Source organism: Chelonia mydas, chromosome 10 (assembly GCF_015237465.2).
Source record: "Chelonia mydas isolate rCheMyd1 chromosome 10, rCheMyd1.pri.v2, whole genome shotgun sequence".
Lineage (NCBI taxonomy): Eukaryota > Metazoa > Chordata > Testudines > Cheloniidae > Chelonia > Chelonia mydas.
In genome coordinates this window covers 19,917,897-19,937,480 of record NC_051250.2, presented here as the reverse complement: position 1 = coordinate 19,937,480, position 19,584 = coordinate 19,917,897, and the positions used below count along the sequence as shown (strand labels likewise).

General features: G+C 42.7%; 1 protein-coding gene across 3 annotated transcripts; it reads left to right on the top strand.

Annotated features, from left to right (window-relative positions):
• The first annotated feature begins 1,609 nt into the window (after positions 1 to 1,609).
• Positions 1,610 to 18,263, top strand: MPV17L (MPV17 mitochondrial inner membrane protein like). 3 transcript variants are annotated; one of them, XM_037909875.2, is made up of 4 exons: positions 1,610 to 2,225; positions 6,161 to 6,231; positions 7,534 to 7,563; positions 7,737 to 18,263. In XM_037909875.2, exons 1-4 carry the CDS (start codon positions 1,913 to 1,915, stop codon positions 7,914 to 7,916), a joined length of 594 nt encoding a protein of 197 aa, XP_037765803.1. In that variant the 5' UTR covers positions 1,610 to 1,912; the 3' UTR covers positions 7,917 to 18,263. The 3 variants fall into 3 exon arrangements, with proteins under 3 accessions (XP_037765803.1, XP_037765802.1, XP_043379163.1); XM_037909874.2 differs by having other exon boundaries at positions 1,765 to 2,225; positions 6,158 to 6,231; XM_043523228.1 differs by lacking the exon at positions 6,161 to 6,231 and having other exon boundaries at positions 1,765 to 2,225.
• The last annotated feature ends 1,321 nt before the right edge of the window (positions 18,264 to 19,584 follow it).

The window sequence follows — 19,584 nt, the reverse complement described above, 5'->3', positions numbered from 1 at the left end:
AGAGTTATAGTTCATATTTCTAGTTTTAGATACAAGAGTGATACATTTATACAAATAGGATGACCACACTCAGTAGATTATAAGCGTTGTAATGGTACCTTACAAGAGACCTTTTGCATGAAGCATATTCCACTTACATTATATTCACACTCATTAGCATATTTTTATAAAATCATATAGAGTGCAACGTCACAAAGAGCATAACTAATTGTGGTCCCTGTAGCCTACATAATATACTTACCCTAAATGCAACACATTGCTGTCTGTCATTCTCCTTTCTTTATGGCGTTTTTAGCCAGATTTTGGCCTAAAAAGCTTCCCAGGCCTATTTGAATTATTTTTTCTAGGAATGTTTCTGAGACAGTATAAAATGTATTAATAATATCCAAATATATGGCATGTGGATGTACTATCTCCCCTTCACCCACTAATTCTGCAAGTCTCTCAGAAAAGACCATCAGATTTGTCTGATTCCAGTAGTACCCAAAGCAATCTGCAGTTCAGATCTACAGATGTCTTCTCAGCACCTAGAACTTGTCTGTCCTTTGCCTGTAGAGATTGCGGATTTAAATACTGGGCCAAACTTTAAGGGACAAACACAATTCTCCTTATTTTTCAACCTTTATAACCCTAAAAGGTATATAATTTAACTGGGTAACAGGTGTCCTTTTCAATAGATTTGTCAGGCTCTCAGCCTACATCAGCAATACACAGGTAATGTGCATCTGTTTCATAGGTATTCTAATCTTTATTGGATTTTCCTTTGAAATGATTTCACCAGATACTGATATAATCTCCTACACATATGAGTTATTTAACAGTAAGTCTTACTCATTTCAATGGAAATGTGGCCTTTTGTGAAAGGAGTTAGGAGTCTTAGTCGACTTCTCGTTGGTCAAGTGATCCCATTGCAAAACCCACCACCACAGCTGTTAGTAGAGCTGTCAAGGACTGATTGAACATAGAGCCTGAACTGCCACCTCCCTGCTGGAAATAGTTCCCTAGGCTGTCAATCCAGCACCTTTCCCCAGCACTAGACTCAGGATATGTATTTAAAATTCTTTGTTGGGGCACAGCTCTGTCCACAGTTTCAATACAACTGTGCATAGGAGTCTGTTGTACAAATAGAAATTACTTTTGCTCAGGAAAAACTTGGGATGATGGAAGTTTAATAAAACAACAAAGCTTAATACCAATAAAACATTTGGAGGGGATATTAAACCCTGTGTTTCAAGGCATAAGGCACAAATTTCCAATAATGAGAGATGAGGATGAGACATCTGTGGAATGATCTGCCCCCCACCTAATATCTACAGCAGGGTTCTTACTCCAGCCTGTGAGGCATCTACTGGAGGATACTGTACTATGCGGTCTTATCCAGTATGGGCTGTTACCGTGTTAACAGGGTCCAGGAAGTCTGAGAGAAATGGGGAGTAGGTCTTCTGCTGGGTTTTATGAACTGGGGAAGAGGCTATGGAGGACCAGATGCGATGGGTCAGAAGGAGAAATGTGGGGGGCTCTCTGAGAAGGAGAAGACAAAGGTTTCACAGGAGGAGGTCTGAGAAAGCAGGGGGAGGGGGTAGTTCCTGCAGCGCGAGGTGGTGACGGGAGCAGGTAGAGTGGAGGGAGGGATGGGCTAGTCCGCTAGGGGATGGAGGGGCAAGGCAAGGACAGAGGCATGTCTGACTGGGGACCGACAGGGACGGGGTAAGGCGGGGCAGTCCCGGGAGGAGAGGGGCAGGCTAGAGGCGGGGGCAAGGCAGAGCTGGCAGGAGGAGAGCGGGCGAGAGACTCGGGGCTCGGCTCCGGCAGGCAAGAGGCGGGGCGGAAGAGGCAGCGCAAGGCGGCGTTGTGCGCTCTGCTGCTCCGGCCCGGCGGTGGGTGGAAGCCGGCACGGGAGGCCGGGGAGCCTATGGCCGGGCCGCTGCTCCGGAGCGGGGTGCGCCGGTTCCCCTGGCTCTGCAACGTGCTGCTCTACGGCAGCCTCTTCTCGGCCGGGGACGCGGCTCAGCAGCTGCTGCGGCGACGCCCGGGCCAGGAGCCCGACTGGGCGCAGACCCGGCACGTGGCGCTGGTGGCCCTCAGCTTCCATGGCAACTTCAACTACGTGTGGCTGCGGGGGCTGGAGCGGGCGCTGCCCGGCCGCGCGCCCGGCGCGGTGCTGGCCAAGGTGCTGTGCGACCAGCTGGTGGGGGCGCCCGTCGCCATCCTGGCCTTCTACACGGGTGAGTGCGGCCGGGAGCAGGCCTGAGGCCCCGGCACCCTCCCGTGGCTCAGTCCCGAGAGCCCTCTCCCCATGGGCGAGCCCCCCGAACTCCCTCCCCATGGGCGAGCCCCCCGCGCCCTCTCCCCATGGGCGAGCCCCCCGAACTCCCTCCCCATGGGCGAGCCCCCCGCGCCCTCTCCCCATGGGCGAGCCCCCCGAACTCCCTCCCCATGGGCGAGCCCCCCGCGCCCTCTCCCCATGGGCGAGCCCCCCGAACTCCCTCCCCATAGGCGAGCCCCCCGCGCCCTCTCCCCATGGGCGAGCCCCCCGAACTCCCTCCCCATGGGCGAGCCCCCCGCGCCCTCTCCCCATGGCCGAACTCCCTGCGCCCTATCTCCATGGCTCAGTCCTCCACACCCCGCCCCATGGCCGAGCCCCCCACAGCCCCTCCCTAAAGTCCAACTCCCTGCACCTCCTCCCCACGGCTCAGTCCCCCAAGTCCTCTCCCCATGGCTGAGCCCCTCACGCCCCCTCTCTGTGGCCAAGCCCCCCAAACATCCTCCCCATGGCTTAGCCCCCCGTGCCCCCTCCCCGTGGCTGAGCCCCCTCCCCATGGTTGAGTCCCCCGCTGCCCTCCCCGTGGCCAAGCCCCCTCCCCATGGTTGAGTCCCCTGTGCCCCGTCCTGTGGCCGAGCTCCCCATACCCTCTCCCTGCAGCTGAGCCCCCAGAGCCCCCTCCCTGTGGCTCAATCTGCCATGCCCCTTCACCGTGGCTCAATCCGCCATGCCCCTTCCCCATGACCAAGCCCCGCACAACCCTCCCCATGACTGTGCCCTCCGTGCCGCCACCCCATGGCCAAGCCCCCCGTGCCCCGGTCCCCTGTGTCCCCACCCCATGGCCAAGCCCCCGTGCCCACTTCCTGTGGCTCAATCTGCCATGCCCCCTCCCTGTTGCCGAGCCCCCCGTGCTCCCTTCCCTTGGCCCAGCCCCTGCACCCCTCCCAATGGCCCAGCTCCCCATACTCTAGTCCCCTGAGCCGCCTCCCCATGGCTCAGTCCACTGCGTCCATTCACCATGGCTCAGTCCCCCATGCTTCCTCCCCATGGTCCAGCACCCTGAGCTCCCTCACCCATGGCTGAGCCACCTGCAAACCCCCACCATTGCTGAACACTCTTCAGTCTCTCCCTATAGTTGAGCTTCCTGCACCCTCTGCACCGCTTTCCACTGGTGGGCCCCCACACCCACTATCCATACCGGAGATTGTGCTCCTCTTTCACTTCAACACCATGTTGGCGCCCCCATCCCATGGTTCAAATCACTGTGTCCTCCCCAGAAGGGGTTGGTTGAGCCCCTACCCAGCCCCAGCAGCAAGGAATGGTTTTGCCCTGGCACCATATGCCAATGTGACCTTTGTCCTCGGATTCATCCAAGCTTCTTCATTCTCCCCAGGTGGGATATTTGCATTCCGTGTGCTTTACTGCACCTTGAGTCTTTCAAACAAAACCTTTAAAGAACAAGGCCTAGTCTCACAGTGTGCTAGCAGTAAGGGCCAAATTTTTGGTTTTCAGGATGTGCAAAACAATAATTGGTCACAACTGTTTTAGAAAACAGTTTTGGAAGTCTTGGAGTACTCCAGCAGACATCATCATGGGTGCTCTCCTGCAGATAGGTATACAACCAAAATTGTGCACCGTTGAACATGTGACCCCAGCATAGGTTCAGGGATTTGATCTGGTGTCACTGAATAAAATCCCACCTGTCTCTGCCAATGCTTTTTATTCTGTTGTTCACTGGTTGTCTGTTATGTGGATCCACAGAGGTAGCAGATTTTCAATGGGACTGTATTTTTGTAGGGCCTGATCCTTCAAGATGCTGTGTGCCTCCTGCAAGGTGCCATTTACATTCAGTTCCTCCTAAAATGCACACAGCACCTCACACATTATACCCTGGGATTTTTTAGAATGAATGCAAACATAAGTAGTTATTAATACCAGCTACATAATGAACATTTAAATAATGGGCTAGATTCACTTAATCATGATTTGTGTTTTGCCTGAATTACGTCAATGATTTCAATGAATTACACCAGTACAAAAGTGGTAATTCAGGCCTATCACCTTTATTTAATCCCAAATGAGCTGAAGCACTTACAGACTGATTGTACAAACTATATCTAATGAAATCAGTCTGTGTTACTTTACTCACTATTCTACATCAGCTGCCTCCTAACTGAAACACAACTGCTGTTTAACAGCAAATATCGGCAATACACAACAGGTTAGAAACTGAACTGTGCCAGATCCAGTTTTAGGAATATATACAAGTGGTGGAACATTGCTGTTAGAGATGGTGATGACAATATGTAACCTTAACAAAGCTAATGAATGTGAAGACTTTAAAAAATGAGTGAGATGAGTAGAAAGAGAAATAATTTAAGAAACCATTTTAGAAAAGAGTAGTGTAAAATGAGACTGTCATTTAATTTAAACCATGTGTGGGATAAGAACTAAGGGCTTGTCTACTCATGAAAGTTCATCCATAATGAGGTGGGCATGTGAATTTAAAGTGGACTAGCTATTATTGATTAGCTCCATGTGTGGATGCTCTTATTCCAGAATAAGTGAGCCTTATTCTGAATTATCTTAATCTAAAATGGATTAACCTAAACGGCACAAAGGCACTCTTAGGCAGAATAAGAGAATACACACAAGGAGCTTATGAGCAATAGCTATTTTTGGCCTTTTCTCTATATAGATATGCCCCTAGGTGGTTAGACTCTTTTAACATTGTAAGTATCATGAGATTTTCATTTTATGGTCAGACAAAGAGATCATTCAGGGTATGATTGGAAGAAATGAAGGGAGGAAAGAAGCCCATAGCTAGTACAAATTTTGACTAGGCTATCTGCCTGGTCACCATTGTGAATAGATAAATGCATGAAAATTACTTGATTAGTAGGATAGAACTGAAATCCCTGGATATTGTACTGTAATAGGATAGCTATACATAGTAATAGGATAGACACACGTGTAATAGTAGACATTGTGTAAGTGGAGGGGTACATACCAGGCATACCATGGCATGCAAATGTCCATTATAATGGGCCAATCCTGAGTTGTGCTGACCACCTTCAACTCCTATTGGCTACAGTATGTGTATATTCATAGATTTGTAGATTTTAAGGTCAGAAGGGATCGTTATAATCATATAATTTAACCTCCAGCATAAGGCAGGCTATAACTTCTGGTGGCCTTAGAGCACATCTTTTAGAAAGACATCCAACACTCCCAAACTCTATTTATGGTAATTTGTTCTAGGGGTTGATTCTCTTTACTGTCCAATATTTGCATTTGTCTAACTTTTAACTTCCAACCATCATTCCATGTGCCCAGCTCTCCTCTGGATCAGTCTCTTTTTGTGTAATGACAGAGCTCCTAAGTGTATATTCCTAGGACCATAATGGGCAGTAGATCAGCTTGCGTGTGTATAAATTTCAAACTGCTGTCCACTGAATATTAAACAAGTACATTTTAGAGCAACTCTGCTCTTCAAATCTACACTTTGGAGTTAATCAAAGGTGCTGTTTATGATGGCAAAAATTGGCATTTAGACCACTTAGTCATCTAATCCTGAGCCAAATGCTGAGCCCTGTCTACACCATAGTTTCTACTGCTGCTACCATTGATGAATTATCCAGCCCATTTTTGTCACTGTAGATGCAGCATAGTAGATCTTGTTTAGATCACCTCTTTGGTGTCACCACTGAAGATTAAAAGAATTAGATCAGGAGATGTGATATAGCAGGATAAAGAAGCCATGCAGAACATTTGCACTGTAACTTTTCTTTCAAAGAGACTTGTACCATTGTGACATAATGTGAAAATTCTGATGCAATAAATAAATGTTGCCCTTTTTTTCAATCTTTCTGATTGTCCTAAATTTTTTGCTAGCAGGCATGAGTATACTTCAGGGGAAAGAGAACATTTTTTCCGACTGTAAAAAGAAATTCTGGAATACATATAAGGTGAGGCAAATAGTTGATTAATCTCCCGGTTAAGCAAAACAATTAATGTTACTGAATGCTACAGTTAAATCAAAATAGGATGCTAGCCTCCAACATTGTTTCTGTTTTAATTCTGCTTCCTCTCACTTCTTTTGTTTTGGGATTCTGTGCAAGGGGCTCCATGCAGAGCTGCAGTAAGACTGAGTTATGGGTAACCAGGTACCGCTACCATCTCCAGTTGGGCAAACTGATTCCATCCTTAAATTGTATGGCATATGTTTTTACAAATGCACCTGAATCTGTGTCAATAACAGTATCCACAATGTAACAAAGATAATTACACTCAAGGGCTGTAATACCATTTATCTTGAGAAATAGCCACAGACTGGTTTATAGTTAGTAGTACAGTTGGCACCACTTTCTTGAACACCTCTTAATAACATTAGTTATGAAGACATCTTTTTTAGTTATCAGTTTCACCCTATACTTTTCACTGACAGTTTTCCCTTCTTTTAAGAACACTTTTAAGACTACTGATGTCCAATTTTAGCTCATTTCTCTATGTTATTTTAAATGGTAGATAGGTGAAGCTAACAAGTGTGGGTTAAAGCCAACACAAATCCTAAAACTGAGCAAATCAGGGACTTCCAAGATTTTCCAGGCCTTGGAAGACAAATATATCATGAGAAAAAAATTAGCAGGATAAATATTGCAACATTTCACCTCTCATCATAGAACTATTGCACTGGGAGGATAAAAGGGCATTTTTGTCACCATGGAGGGTGTTCTTATTACCAGTGCCCACTATATATTTGTAAGAACATTTGGTTTAACAGTGTCCTTCTACTGATCTTGCTTACTCTGTGTAAATTAATCAGTTCAGCTCTAAGAAAGAGGCTTACAGTATATGAGCAAGTAGAAGGAGCGTTGCAAGTGTGAAATAAATATAAAGTTCAGTGGTATTTTTCATTCACAGCTGAAATAAACATTCACTCATTTAAACATTTGTTCAGCCATCTGGTAAATGTGCTTACATATCAGGCATCGTATGATTTTGAAGTTCGCATTGTCAGATTTTTGTATATAAACTGAGGCAGAATAATCTCTTAGACATTCTTAGGGTAGCAGCTGATGGGGGTTATTTGCAGTTCTAATATTACCACCTCTTATTTGAACTGCCTAATTTGAAATTGAACACCTTTTATTAACTTTGGTGAGGTATTTCCTAGTCCTTGTTAAATACTGTCAATAAAAAGGAATACTTGAAATAAATCACTGTAACTGAAATACATAATAGTAATTAGTCCATCACTTTCTTTTCAGACTGGACTGATGTACTGGCCTTTTGTGCAGGTGAGTTTCAAGTTAACATCAGTGCGAACTCAATAACCCTTTCTTTGCCATACAGTCCTATCCTACATTGTGCCCCCCCCCCCAATGCTCCCATTGAAGTCAATGGAATTTTTGGGTGTCTAAAGAATGCAGGATCAGGTCCTAATAATGAACTCTCTCTCTTTCCAATACAGCTTTCAAACTTCGTTCTGGTCCCTGTTTACTTAAGAACAGCTTACACTGGGCTCTGTGGCTTTCTCTGGGCTATCTTCATTTGCTTTTCACAACAGAGCGGTGATGGCACAGCAAAATCGGCTTTTCGGTGGTTCCGAAAAGAGAAGGTCAATGCAGATGGAGAACCATCAGAGAAATGAGAAAGTTGTTTAATGGAGTATTTATTTTAAATGGTTAAACTGTGCTTGTAAAGGGCAATGAATTGCACCGCCAGCAGATTTCTGTGTTTTAAAATGAATCTTCATCCCAGTGCTCAGTGGTCATTATATACAGTGGAATAGTTTGGTTTTGCACCTGTTTATTTTCACAGAAAAGAGGCCCATTGTATATTGGTGTTTAATTATTTTCATGCTGGCAGCTAGTCTCCTCTGGACAGCCACTTGCTTCTTACAGTGCAGTGAGAGCATTTGCACAACATGGTAGCCAGCCTCATTGGGGAGAAATATTAGCTGTAATTTAATTTTCAAGCAACTTCTAATTGCTAGAAAAGGGGGATAGAACATTAAATCATCAGTGTTTATACTTGCCAGTTATTATGAGAGCAAGATTCCTTTTGCGTTCATTGGAGTTTTCTCTGAATTGCAACCATGGTACTGAATCTATATTTATTCTGAGAAAAAATTGTACTCTTTTTTTATAGGAACCAATTATAACATTTTTTAAACTCTTGCCTTAGTTTGCAATGAGAATCTGTACAAAGACAATAACGTAGCCTTGCAAAATTTACCAGCCTAAGCACAAAATGTATTTGTTCACCCTCTACAATGATCAATGACAAGGAAAAATTAACGATATTTTATGTACTTGTCTATTTAGCCTAGTTGCCCAAGTGGAGTGAGTGAATGGAATTTTGCAAGGCTGATGTAGCTGTGGAATTGTTATTGCTGTGTGTGTATTTAATATCCTCAAGACAATGAGGCAATTAAAAGATGGCTTTATTTATTCTGGGTTAGTACTTTTAAAGTCAACATTATATTTGGATATTTGTATTCCTTTTCAGTAAGATTCATAGTATATGGAGTATGGGTGAATGTCTATCATAGAGACAATACATACTCAAAAGCAAATTAGAAATAATGTGCTCATATTAACGCTTTTTGTGATAATTCTATTATAGGTAGTGCTTTTATTTTTATTTCTGCATGTGCCTTAAATGTATAGTGATAAACTGCATTCATTTAGAAGAAAGGAACTTGGGAGGAGTACCATTTCAGGGAAAATAAGAGCTGACATTAGGGAAATTGACAAGGTTTTCAAGAAAGAGTAAACACAATCTCTATGTGATCTGTGGTAAGATGCCATATGCTGCGATGTGGAAAGCATTCCACTGGTGATCGTTTTTGAACTTTCACCAATAAATGTGACAGCTATCAGGATTGCAAATAATAAGAAATAAGGTTCAGTTTGATATCAGATTACTAATCCCTCCTACAGGGTTGAAAGACAACACCATCAGTTATTTCCTGTTCCCTGTTTCTTTACCTTGTCAGCATGCACAAAATGAAAATGTTATTAAGAATATAGTTCTTGGAGAAAAAATGATGACTGAGATATAGTGTTGCTTTGCTGTGTGCTGTTAACAATATGCCATGTTCCACCCTTGAAGTAGCTGCAATTCGTTAGTGGATGAAATGATTCATATACAGTTATAATTGTTAGTAGAATTTGTAATGAGTGGAACACCCCTCTTTTATTTTTAAAGCTTTGGATGTTTATACATGCTGTGCATTAGTGCTGTAAACTTTTCTGATGCCAGTTATTCAGAAACTTGGCTTAAATAGGATTTTTGTCTGGGTAAGAACTTCAGGATTTATCTCCATGTTTCTTCTGTTTGCAGTATATAGAAAGGTAGTTCTTTGTTCCTTTTCTCTTTTGTGTAATCACACTGGAGCATGTAGTTCTCATGTTTCAGTGAACTTAAGAATCTAAAAAGAAAAGGAGTACTTGTGGCATAGAGACTAACCAATTTATTTGAGCATAAGCTTTCATGAGCTACAGCTCACTTCATCGGATGCATACTGTGGAAAATACAGAAGATGTTTTTATACACACAGACCATGAAAAAATGGGTGTTCATCACTACAAAAGGTTTTCTCTCCCCCCACCCCACTCTCCTGCTAGTAATAGCTTATCTAAAGTGATCACTCTCCTTACATCCTTTTACTCCCTCCGTTTCTCTTGAAAAGGGCTACATAAGTAACACTAATCTCTCCTCCTGTTCTAAAACCTCTTTGTAATCACTAGCTTTGGCAGTTAGTAGGAGTGTTTCAGGGGTGGGAGATGCAAAACAATGTGGCTATCTTGGGCCAGATCCTCAGCTGGTGTAAATTGGCATAACTCCTTTGAAGTTTTTGGAGCTCTGTCAGTGTACACCATCTGAAGATCTGGCCCCTTAGTTTTTGGAAATACTATAATTTCTTACCACTTTATAGATTAGGAGACTCTAATATGACTTTTCCTACAAATGCACACTTGTATTTGCCTCCTCTGCAAAGCAGGGCTAATGAGTTGGCGATACAGTACTTATCAACAAGAACATCCAAAATACCAAACCGTGAACTGGCAGCTGGGCAGGATTGCCCTCGTGCCTGTTTGGATGCATGTTTCATAGGTGGTCCCAGAGAGCCCACATAAAGGAGTCGCAATAGACTTAATGCCAACTGAACACTACACAGAATTCACCAAAAAAGTATGGCTAGATAAAAGAAGTCAAGGTGGTGCTCAGCAAAAGGAGGGAGCTCTCTGCCAACAGCTATCAGGCATGTATTCACATGACACCTTCATTTCATGGGGTTGTTTCTAAGATCAAATGAGTAGAGAAGACAAATTCTGACCAGCTGTGACAGCAACTCGGTTTTATTCAGTGTAGCTGTGTAGTTTATACAGGGTCTGAATTTGGCCAAATGAGAATTTGAAAGTCTGTTTTCCAATTACACTAATTTAAAAAAAATGTACTGTCCTAGATCATTTTGATATCTGAGTCACATTCTGCTAGGAGTTCAGGCTGGTGTCTAGAAAAAGCCCAGCAGAGTTTTTCCTGCCCTGGAAAGCAGCAGTCACTGACATTGCCCAGAACCTTAGGTTTCACAGTATGGTGCATGAGAAGCTGCTTGGCTCATACATATACATCACATTGTGATGGGCACCGTCTAAGTATGTATAGCATAATAATAATAATAATATTGGTGCCACATTTGCAATCTGGAAAGCTTCTGCCTTCCCATTCTCTGCTGGTACAGCCAATTCCTGCTTTATGGCAATGGCAAAAGGGGTACAAGGAATATTCATATATTAGGATGGGAAACATCCATTTTAATTTTACTTGGAAAATGGTTGTATATTTGCAGAGAATCAGTAAACAGTAAAAGTCATTATTTGGACATGGTTATCTTTAGCGGTGTGTGTATAAACCCATGTTTTTGTGAAAAATTCCATGGGATCTTCATTGACCACAAGCGAAGACCTTAGTTTTATGTCACACCCAGAAGATGGCACCTCCTACTGCATGGTCCTTATCACAAAGAGCAGGTTATGGGATTATTAGGATAAGGATTATTAACCCCATTTTACAGGTGGGGAAATTGAGTCTCAAAGAAGATTAATGACATACTGAGGGTCATTCAGCAATTCAGGGGCAGAGCCAAGAACAGAATCCAGAACTCCTGCCTTCAAAGCCTTATGCTATAGCCACTGGACTCTGCTCCCTCTCAGATTAGAAGCAAATAGAAATCTGGGATTATTATTATTTTATTAGATAATAAGTAATATATTTCCATACACAAGCATGGACATTAGGGAGGAAAGAAAGGCATACAATGAAAACTTCAATAGATGTGTAAAATAAACATGCAAAGGGTAGTGGAGGTGTGTTCGACACTGCTAAATTTAATCGTTTATTTGTGAAATTCTTGAAGAGGAAACTGTCCAATGGATTTGAGGCAGTCTGAAGTAAACAACATGTAGTACAATGGACAACAATTTAAACTACTTGTGCAAATGCCTGTGGGTTTAGAATTGGTTGTAATCTCTCAGGAGAAAGCTCTGTGGGTCATTGTGAACAGCTCAATTAAGATGCTTGCTCAATCTATACCAGTGATTAAAAAAGCAAATGAGACGATGGATTATATTAGGACAGGGACAGAAAAATATTTATTTCTGTGAACCCATTCAAAGTAGTAGATATTTTATATTATTTTGATATTTAGAAAGGAATTGTCCTCAGTGGAAACATTTTGTGCTTCTCTGAATGGAAATGAGTTTTGCAAATAAAACCAAATCTACAAATTTTATAAAATGAGGCAGAGCAACTTTCACAAAAAAGAGGTGCTGGAATCTTCCTGTATTTGGAGGTGTTTGTTTCGTTGCTTCATAATAATACATTAACCCTTTTCTCTACTGGTTCTATATGTCATCTGCTGCACTATCATCACTCCACTGGTGTCAGTATAGTATTGGAGGTGCCTGGCAGACAGAGCAGCAAAGGAAGTGCATTTCACGCCCCATACCTATAAAACAATATGTACAGATTAGCATCAGTCAAAAAGTTCATGTGTTAGTTTTTAAGGTATGCTATGCACAGTTCATAAAGTAGGTGAATGCTGCTATTGCTAAAATCTGTGTGGAATTCAAGCAGGAAAAGAGAATGCAGTGAAATAGCATGGGATGCTTGGCACTTTATTAAACTGTTTATCCTTCTTCTCATGCAAATTGCATTTATTTCTTGAAATGTACATCATAAGGCTGCTGTTGAAGAAAACAAAAAGGCAAGATTATTATTAGTTAGAGGTACACATTAGAAACAGATTTGTGGAATAGAGTGGGCTCCTGTTCCACTTGCTTTTCACTGTTCTGGCTCTGCAAACCAGGAAGAAAGGCAGCTTAATCAGCTAGTTGGGGATTCCCTCATTGCAGGTGTATCTCCAAGTGGCACAGAGCTATGGTCCTGAGGCTTTTCTAAACTACAATGGGGGCTGACCCCAGCTGGCCCCAGGATTAGAGAAGAAGAAAGGTAGTTTAAAGCCATCTTTGCTCATTCTCTCCTTAGCTGCACAGAGGGGGTTATGGCCCTGTAAATTTAGTTGCTTATTTTATTACAGATCAACAGTTGTTGATACTGTAAATTATTTTTGTACATAAGCATTATAGAGATGTATCAGATGACCATGATAAGGGAAAACAGCAGAGGTAAAGCTGTGTATGTTACAGGTTAAAACAGAAGATGAAACTCTTCGGGACTTCAGATGTCTTTCTAGGATGAAGAGAAAGTGGTGCAATCAGATTTAGGGAACTCCCTGCTGGAAATTTATGAATTGATGGATTAGCAGCAGCTCTGGAGAAAATTCTTTCAGACTTCTCAGAGATTCAGAGGCCAGAAGGGACCAGTGTAAATATTTAGTCTGCCCTCCTGTATAACACAGCCTATAGAACCTCCCCAAAATAATTCCTAGAGTAGTGGTTCTCCACGTGTAGTCCGCAGACCATGTCTAAGGGGTCAGTGAAAGACTAAGACTGATAATTGACTGAACAGAATTCAGTTATATATACAGACAATAGATTTCCAAAAAGTCCTCACCTCCATTTGAAAATTTTTAGGAGTCCACAAATGAAAAAAGGTTTGAGAACCACTTCTAGAGCATATCTTTTAGAAAAACATTCAATCTTGATATAAAACTTGCCCGTGAAGGAGAATCCATCATGACCCTTAGTAAATTGTTCCAATGGTTAATTATCTTCAGTGTTAAAAATGTATACCTTATTTGACTTATGGTGAGAGAAATCAAGAGTCTCAAATGAAGACAAAAATCAAGAGAGAAAACTCATTGCATTTCTCCATACTGAAAATGGATCAATAATGTACAAGAGACCAGTATGAGAGGCTGTATCAAATACAGTGGAGTCTTTTTTAGTGAACTCGCATATAGTGAAAACACCTTTCTAGAGAAGCAGAATGGAAGTCCAAAACGGCCTCCCATTGTAATGTGCAAATTCCAGTTCTGGTTCTAGTGATCCTCTACTTAGAATGAAGTTGTTCAGTGAGAAATTGTTACAATATAAGAGGGCCCCACTGTAGTAAGTGTTTGCAAAATGAAGTGATTACAGTGTAACACCAGTGTCTAAGGAAAAAGCCAGATTTACCTACCGTGTAGAATGTGTGCAAATATGAAGCTAGAATGACAAATGTGAGAATTGGAACATTGTTAGCAACATAATTACATTGGAACTTCCATATAATAATTCTTTATGTTTATTTCTACAGCATTTTTTATCTGAGCTACTCAAAGCCTTTTACGAACGTTAAGGGGGAAAATCCTCTTCTTAGCACCCACCCAGAATAATTGGGCTGAGGACTGATGATCTTTGAGGGAACAGAGAGGTAATCCTCTCCTAGAGAACCTGCCCTGAGGCCCACTTCCCAGTCTCAGGAGTAGAATAGTCTCTGCAGCTCTTGCGGCCCACTCCAGGGAAGGGGGAAGGATTTGGTCAGTGACCCAATGATCCTGTACCCAAGAAGCTGAGCACAGTAACACAGCTAGTCTACACTGAACAGTTTGAACTATGACACACATAGTTTCCAACCCACATGAACTTCCAAAACATGTACACACAGCACAACTACAGGGTTCAACAGCATCTGAGACTCTTCTGCATGTGGAGAGATGGCAGCTTTTGCCCTGAATTAGTTAACCCTCTGTCAAGGTTCCTTCCCGACTCTGAACTCTAGGATACAGATGTGGGGACCTGCATGAAAAACCCCCTAAGCTTATTTTTACCAGCTTAGGTTAAAACTTCCCCAAGGTACAAACTATTTTACCTTTTGCCCTTAGACTTTATAGCTGCCACCACCAAGCGTCTAACAAATATATAACAGGGAAAGAGCCCGCTTGGAAACGTCTTTCCCCCCAAAATCCTCCCAAACCCTACACCCCCTTTCCTGGGGAAGGCTTGATAAACATCCTCACCAATTTGTATCGGTGAACACAGACCAAACCCCTTGGATCTTAAGAACAATGAAAAAGCAATCAGGTTCTTAAAAGAAGAATTTTAATTGAAGAAAAAGTAAAAGAATCACCTCTGTAAAATCAGGATGGTAAATACCTTACAGGGTAATCAGATTCAAAACATAGAGAATCCCTCTAGGCAAAACCTTAAGTTACAAAAAGACACAAAAACAGGAATATACATTCCATTCAGCACAGCTTATTTTATCAGCCATTTAAACAAAACAGAATCTAATGCATATCTAGCTAGATTACTTACTAAGTTCTAAGACTCCATTCCTTTTCTGTTCCCAGCAAAAGCATCATACAGACAGAGAGAATCTTTGTTTCTGCCCCTCCTCCAGCTTTGAAAGTATCTTGTCTCCTCATTGATCATTTTGGTCAGGTGCCAGCAACGTTATCCTAGCTTCTTAACCCTTTACAGGTGAAAGGGTTTTTTCTCTGGCCAGGAGGGATTTAAAGGTGTTTACCCTTCCCTTTATATTTATGACACCCTCCCAATGCCCTTTTCTGACTAGTTGATGGCAGGGGAAACTGAGGCACAAATGATTTCCCCATGGTCATACAGGGAGCGTATGGTAGAGGACACTCATTCCCTAACTCCTGTTCCTGAGCTTTTACCAGAAGACCAGTTTCCCCCCTGACTGCACCTGTGGTAGTGATGCCACAGGCTTTTTAGGTGGAGCTTTCTTCCCCTTACTTTCACGTTTTCCACTAGTGCATGGCTTATGTAACATCTTCAGTCTTTCTCTCATCCTCGTTTAGTGGTTGAGATTGAGGAATCTATTTTTCTGGCATTCCTCTAATGCTTGTGGTGTTCTCATCTCACCATTACTTTAACAGCCCAATCCTACAGCCGCAGCTCAGGCAAAACTGCCATATAATTCAATATGTGTGGTTTGTCTGTATTAGGATTGCATGCTCAAGCCCTTGATATAGTCTTGGTAATGATGGGGTTTGATATCTCACGCTCTGCAATAAGCACCACATTTACTTATCTAATAAAATATGCTCATCTGCTTCCATTTCATGCATCACGTACTTTTATTTTCACATCCAAAGCACAACAAGATTGTTAGCTGTACCTGAGCTGCCATAGTAGGCCAGTGATATTGTTTGAAGGACTTTACATTAATTACATGCTCAATTGAAAATGGTCACAATACACAGTGATGAGAGACTAGTAGAGTGTAGTAATTACATCTGATGTTAAGTGGAAGTACTTGTACTGTTCCAGTGCAATATTTCTCTGATTTTTCAGAATCCTCCTTACAGAACAAATCAGTCACTTGGAGATGAATTTTTAAATGTATTTAGGCACTTAAAGATGCTGATAGGCACTTAGTGGGATTTTCAAAAGCTCCTAGCCCCTGACTCCCACTGGGAGCTCAATCCTGCACAACTCCCAAAGGGAGTTAGGGGTCTGGGTGCTTTGAAATTTCCATTAGGTGCCTATCTGCATCTGTAGGTGTCTAAATAAATACTTTTTAAAATCTGGCCTTTAGACAGTTGTGAATATCCTGAGAGACATGGATCACCTGTAGCTCCCACTGGCACAGAGGAGTACAGGGGCTACTTTGCATGTCTCTCCTGGCGCAAGCATCCCATATGGAACAGATAAGAGGTAGGGTGCTGTGCTGGCACAGAGAATGGACTGGCTGCATTTAGTGGATCATGTTGCACTGTCCTTGCAGATGATATAGCTTGCATAGTCCCATATTCACCAGGCTGTTAAGGGAGGGAATTACATCTCCCTTAGACCTGTGGGGCTATACAGTTCCACATTGTCCACTGCTCAGCCCAGTGAATAAATGGCACAATTTGACCATCAGACTGAAGCAGGAGATTGGAAGATTATAGCTGCCATTTCAAGGTGAAGGAGGTAAGAGAATATTAAGAGGAAGGGACAGGCATACCTATTGTATTGCATGTGTAAAATTGCTCTTATACTGAATTGGTTTTTTTTGTTGTCCTTGTAGTTTTATTTTTTTGTGGACCAGCAACAAAATAACATATCCTTCTTCTATGCCTCTGGGCCTGTGAACGTTTTTGAGCTCTCATGTAAGATCAGCGCTTGTGCAGGAGAAATGGATGGCCACATGCAATTACCTTTAATTTTTAGACTTTCTAATGCCAATGCAGGTAAACTCAGGCCCTAAGTGAGACGGCAGAGTGATACTGTGTTGGCATGTTTTATATGACTTTTTATTTTAACAGAAGTATCTGTGTATTAAAATTCAATACACTATTGTACACTTTTGTTAGCATGCAACCTATCATATCCTAGACCCTGTATCTTTGTGTAATTCAGGAATCTGGTTTTCTGTGTATCTATTATCACCTGTAAAGGTTTGGACTCACTGCTGTGGCACCTCCTGCTGGTAGTCATTGGGAATTAGCTCATCCAGCCCCACAGCGCCCTCTGCAGGCCTGTGATCCGCCTTACCGCCGGCCCCCGTGCCCCTCCCAGGACCCGGTGCCCCTTTCTCTGGGGTCCCTCTGGCAGTACCCCCACACTCTCAGGTTCTGGGTCTCCCCACCCTCTAACTCCACCTTGCCTCAGTTTGGGCTACTGCCAGTCCCCACTTAGCCCCTTGTATCGGGGGCAGACTGCAGCGTATATGCCACTCATCACAGGCAAGGGGGTTTGGACCTGCTACCCGTGGGCTGCCCCTCTGCAACCCTGCACCTATTCGGCCTGTAGTCAGGCCTGCAGCCTGAGGCTTTCCTGGCCGGGGCTCCCAGCTCCTCTGGCCCTTCCCCAGCCCTGCTCCAATCTGGGTGTGCTGCTCAGCACCTTGCAGCCAGGCCCTTCTCCCTCTCCAGGCAGAGGAAGACTGAGTGGGCTCCTGGCTCAGAGCCTCTTATGGGGCCAGCTGGGCCTGATTGAGCTGGCCACAGCTGTGGCTGCTCCCTTAATCCGGCTGGGCTTTTCCCCCCGCAGCCTCAGCCCTGTTCCCGAGCTGGTTTCAGCCCTGTCAGGGCCGGAGCGGGTAATCACCCCGCTACACCACCCAACACTCATGTAAAAACTCTGCTGCAAGATAATGGTTCACCTACATGACAAGGTGCTGAAATTGGTCCAAAGATGGAAAAATGTGAATATTATACTGAGGACTTTATTACCAGTACTATTTGTAATATATGCAACTTTTGCAAGTCAAGGAAAAGTAAAGATAATATGATGGCTTATAGTGTACTGCTGTAAAATTTACAATCAAAGAGGAAAGTGTGATTGTAGCATGAGTTTACTAAGAAAAATAAAAAGTCTGTTATCTTTTGTTGTGGTCCAAAGTACTGCCAGATGAAACTCGGTCATTAACCCTCAACTGGGCTACTCAAACTGTTTCTGTTCTATCTGCCTGGACCTGCATATGCCCATGTAGATGGAATACCAGTTTGTACTTCTAGGGCTCCTGTATTTTGTATTCTGTAATCTGACCTTCCACACAGCAGAATGGATGCTAAGTAAATAGATTTTTTTTAAAACGCTGGTGTGGTCTCTATTATTGATCTCTCTGCAACCTTTGCAATCAGACATTGTATAGACACAGACACCAAACCCCTGGCTTCAAACAAACCACCCCCTTTAAACAAAAACTCAGCATAACCCATATTTTGCCAGTTTCCATCCAAAGCCATAAATCAGCTCAGCTTCTCTTGAAACCCAGTTCAGGCACAAAGGTTTATGAGGCTTGGTCAACCTGGTCTGTGTTTTAGGAGCTCAATCCTGCAAGAATCTGAGCGCTGTATCCCTGATCCAGCAAAGCCTTTAAGCACTTGTTTAATTTTAAGCATGTGATAATGGAAAACTCATGCTTAAAGCTGAATGCATGCTTAAGGGCTTTGCTGGATTGGGACCAGAGAGTTCAGCCCCTTGAAGGAGTGAGCTCTAGGTTAGTGATAACAAAATGAGACCTTATGTGGCCTTGTTTTACACAGTTTCAATTACAAGTCAGAAAGACTGTGGGACAAATTCATATGTGAGGCCAGAAAAATGGCAAATTTGCAGATATTTTTCCCCCAACTTTGGGAACACAAAATGGTGCAGTATTAAATGAAGAAAATGTCCACTAAATTTAGCCAGTCGTCATTTTTCGCTTGGCATTTTTTTGGTAATGTCTCTTGTCATTTTTCCACAGAAATAGTACTTTAAATATAAGTAAATAGAAATAATAAAGAATTACTAATTACATGCTCAGTTGTTTCATTAATTCATTCTTGATTAAACAGATAGTCAGTGATATGTTAAACCCAGAGGTGTACCCATTTAATATTTCACATTCCAAGCATTAATCAAAAATCAAGAAATCAGAATAAGATGACATATAACTTAGAGAATGTGAATACACACATGCTCTGATCCGCATCTTAAATTCAAGGAACTTCATATCTCCCTTTAATATGCTTCTTAGAATGCCTTACCATACTGCCTTTAAACTACAGAGTACTTTTCCAATCCTGGCCGAAATGTAAAGCAGCAGTGGGAAATGAGTAACACTCCAATTATTTACCTGCAACTAGTTTGAATTATATATGAAGTTATTTTAGCCTAAAATACATTTACAGGAATGATTACTGATTGGAATAGGCATGCAAATACATAAATAAGGCAGTAACTATTCATGGTATGGGAAATATTCATAATGAGGAAGTAATATCAATACTGAGACATGATACACATTAATCTAGTAGCCATGACCCTGATCTTGCATAAGGAGAGCAGACTCCTGCATCCCTCTGGACTCCCACTGATGTGGAAGGGGGCAGGATCAGTGCCTCTAAGAGTTCTTCTTTCATGACAGCACAC

What these genes read in the sequence shown, in the direction of transcription:
- MPV17L (XM_037909874.2), top strand. Translation starts at nt 1,913, where the DNA reads ATGGCCGGGCCGCTGCTCCGGAGCGGGGTGCGCCGGTTCCCCTGGCTC. An exon ending in CATCCTGGCCTTCTACACGG is followed by an intron (nt 2,226 to 6,157) that starts GTGAGTGCGGCC and finishes ATTTTTTGCTAG; the next exon opens with CAGGCATGAGTATACTTCAG. An exon ending in TGTACTGGCCTTTTGTGCAG is followed by an intron (nt 7,564 to 7,736) that starts GTGAGTTTCAAG and finishes TTTCCAATACAG; the next exon opens with CTTTCAAACTTCGTTCTGGT.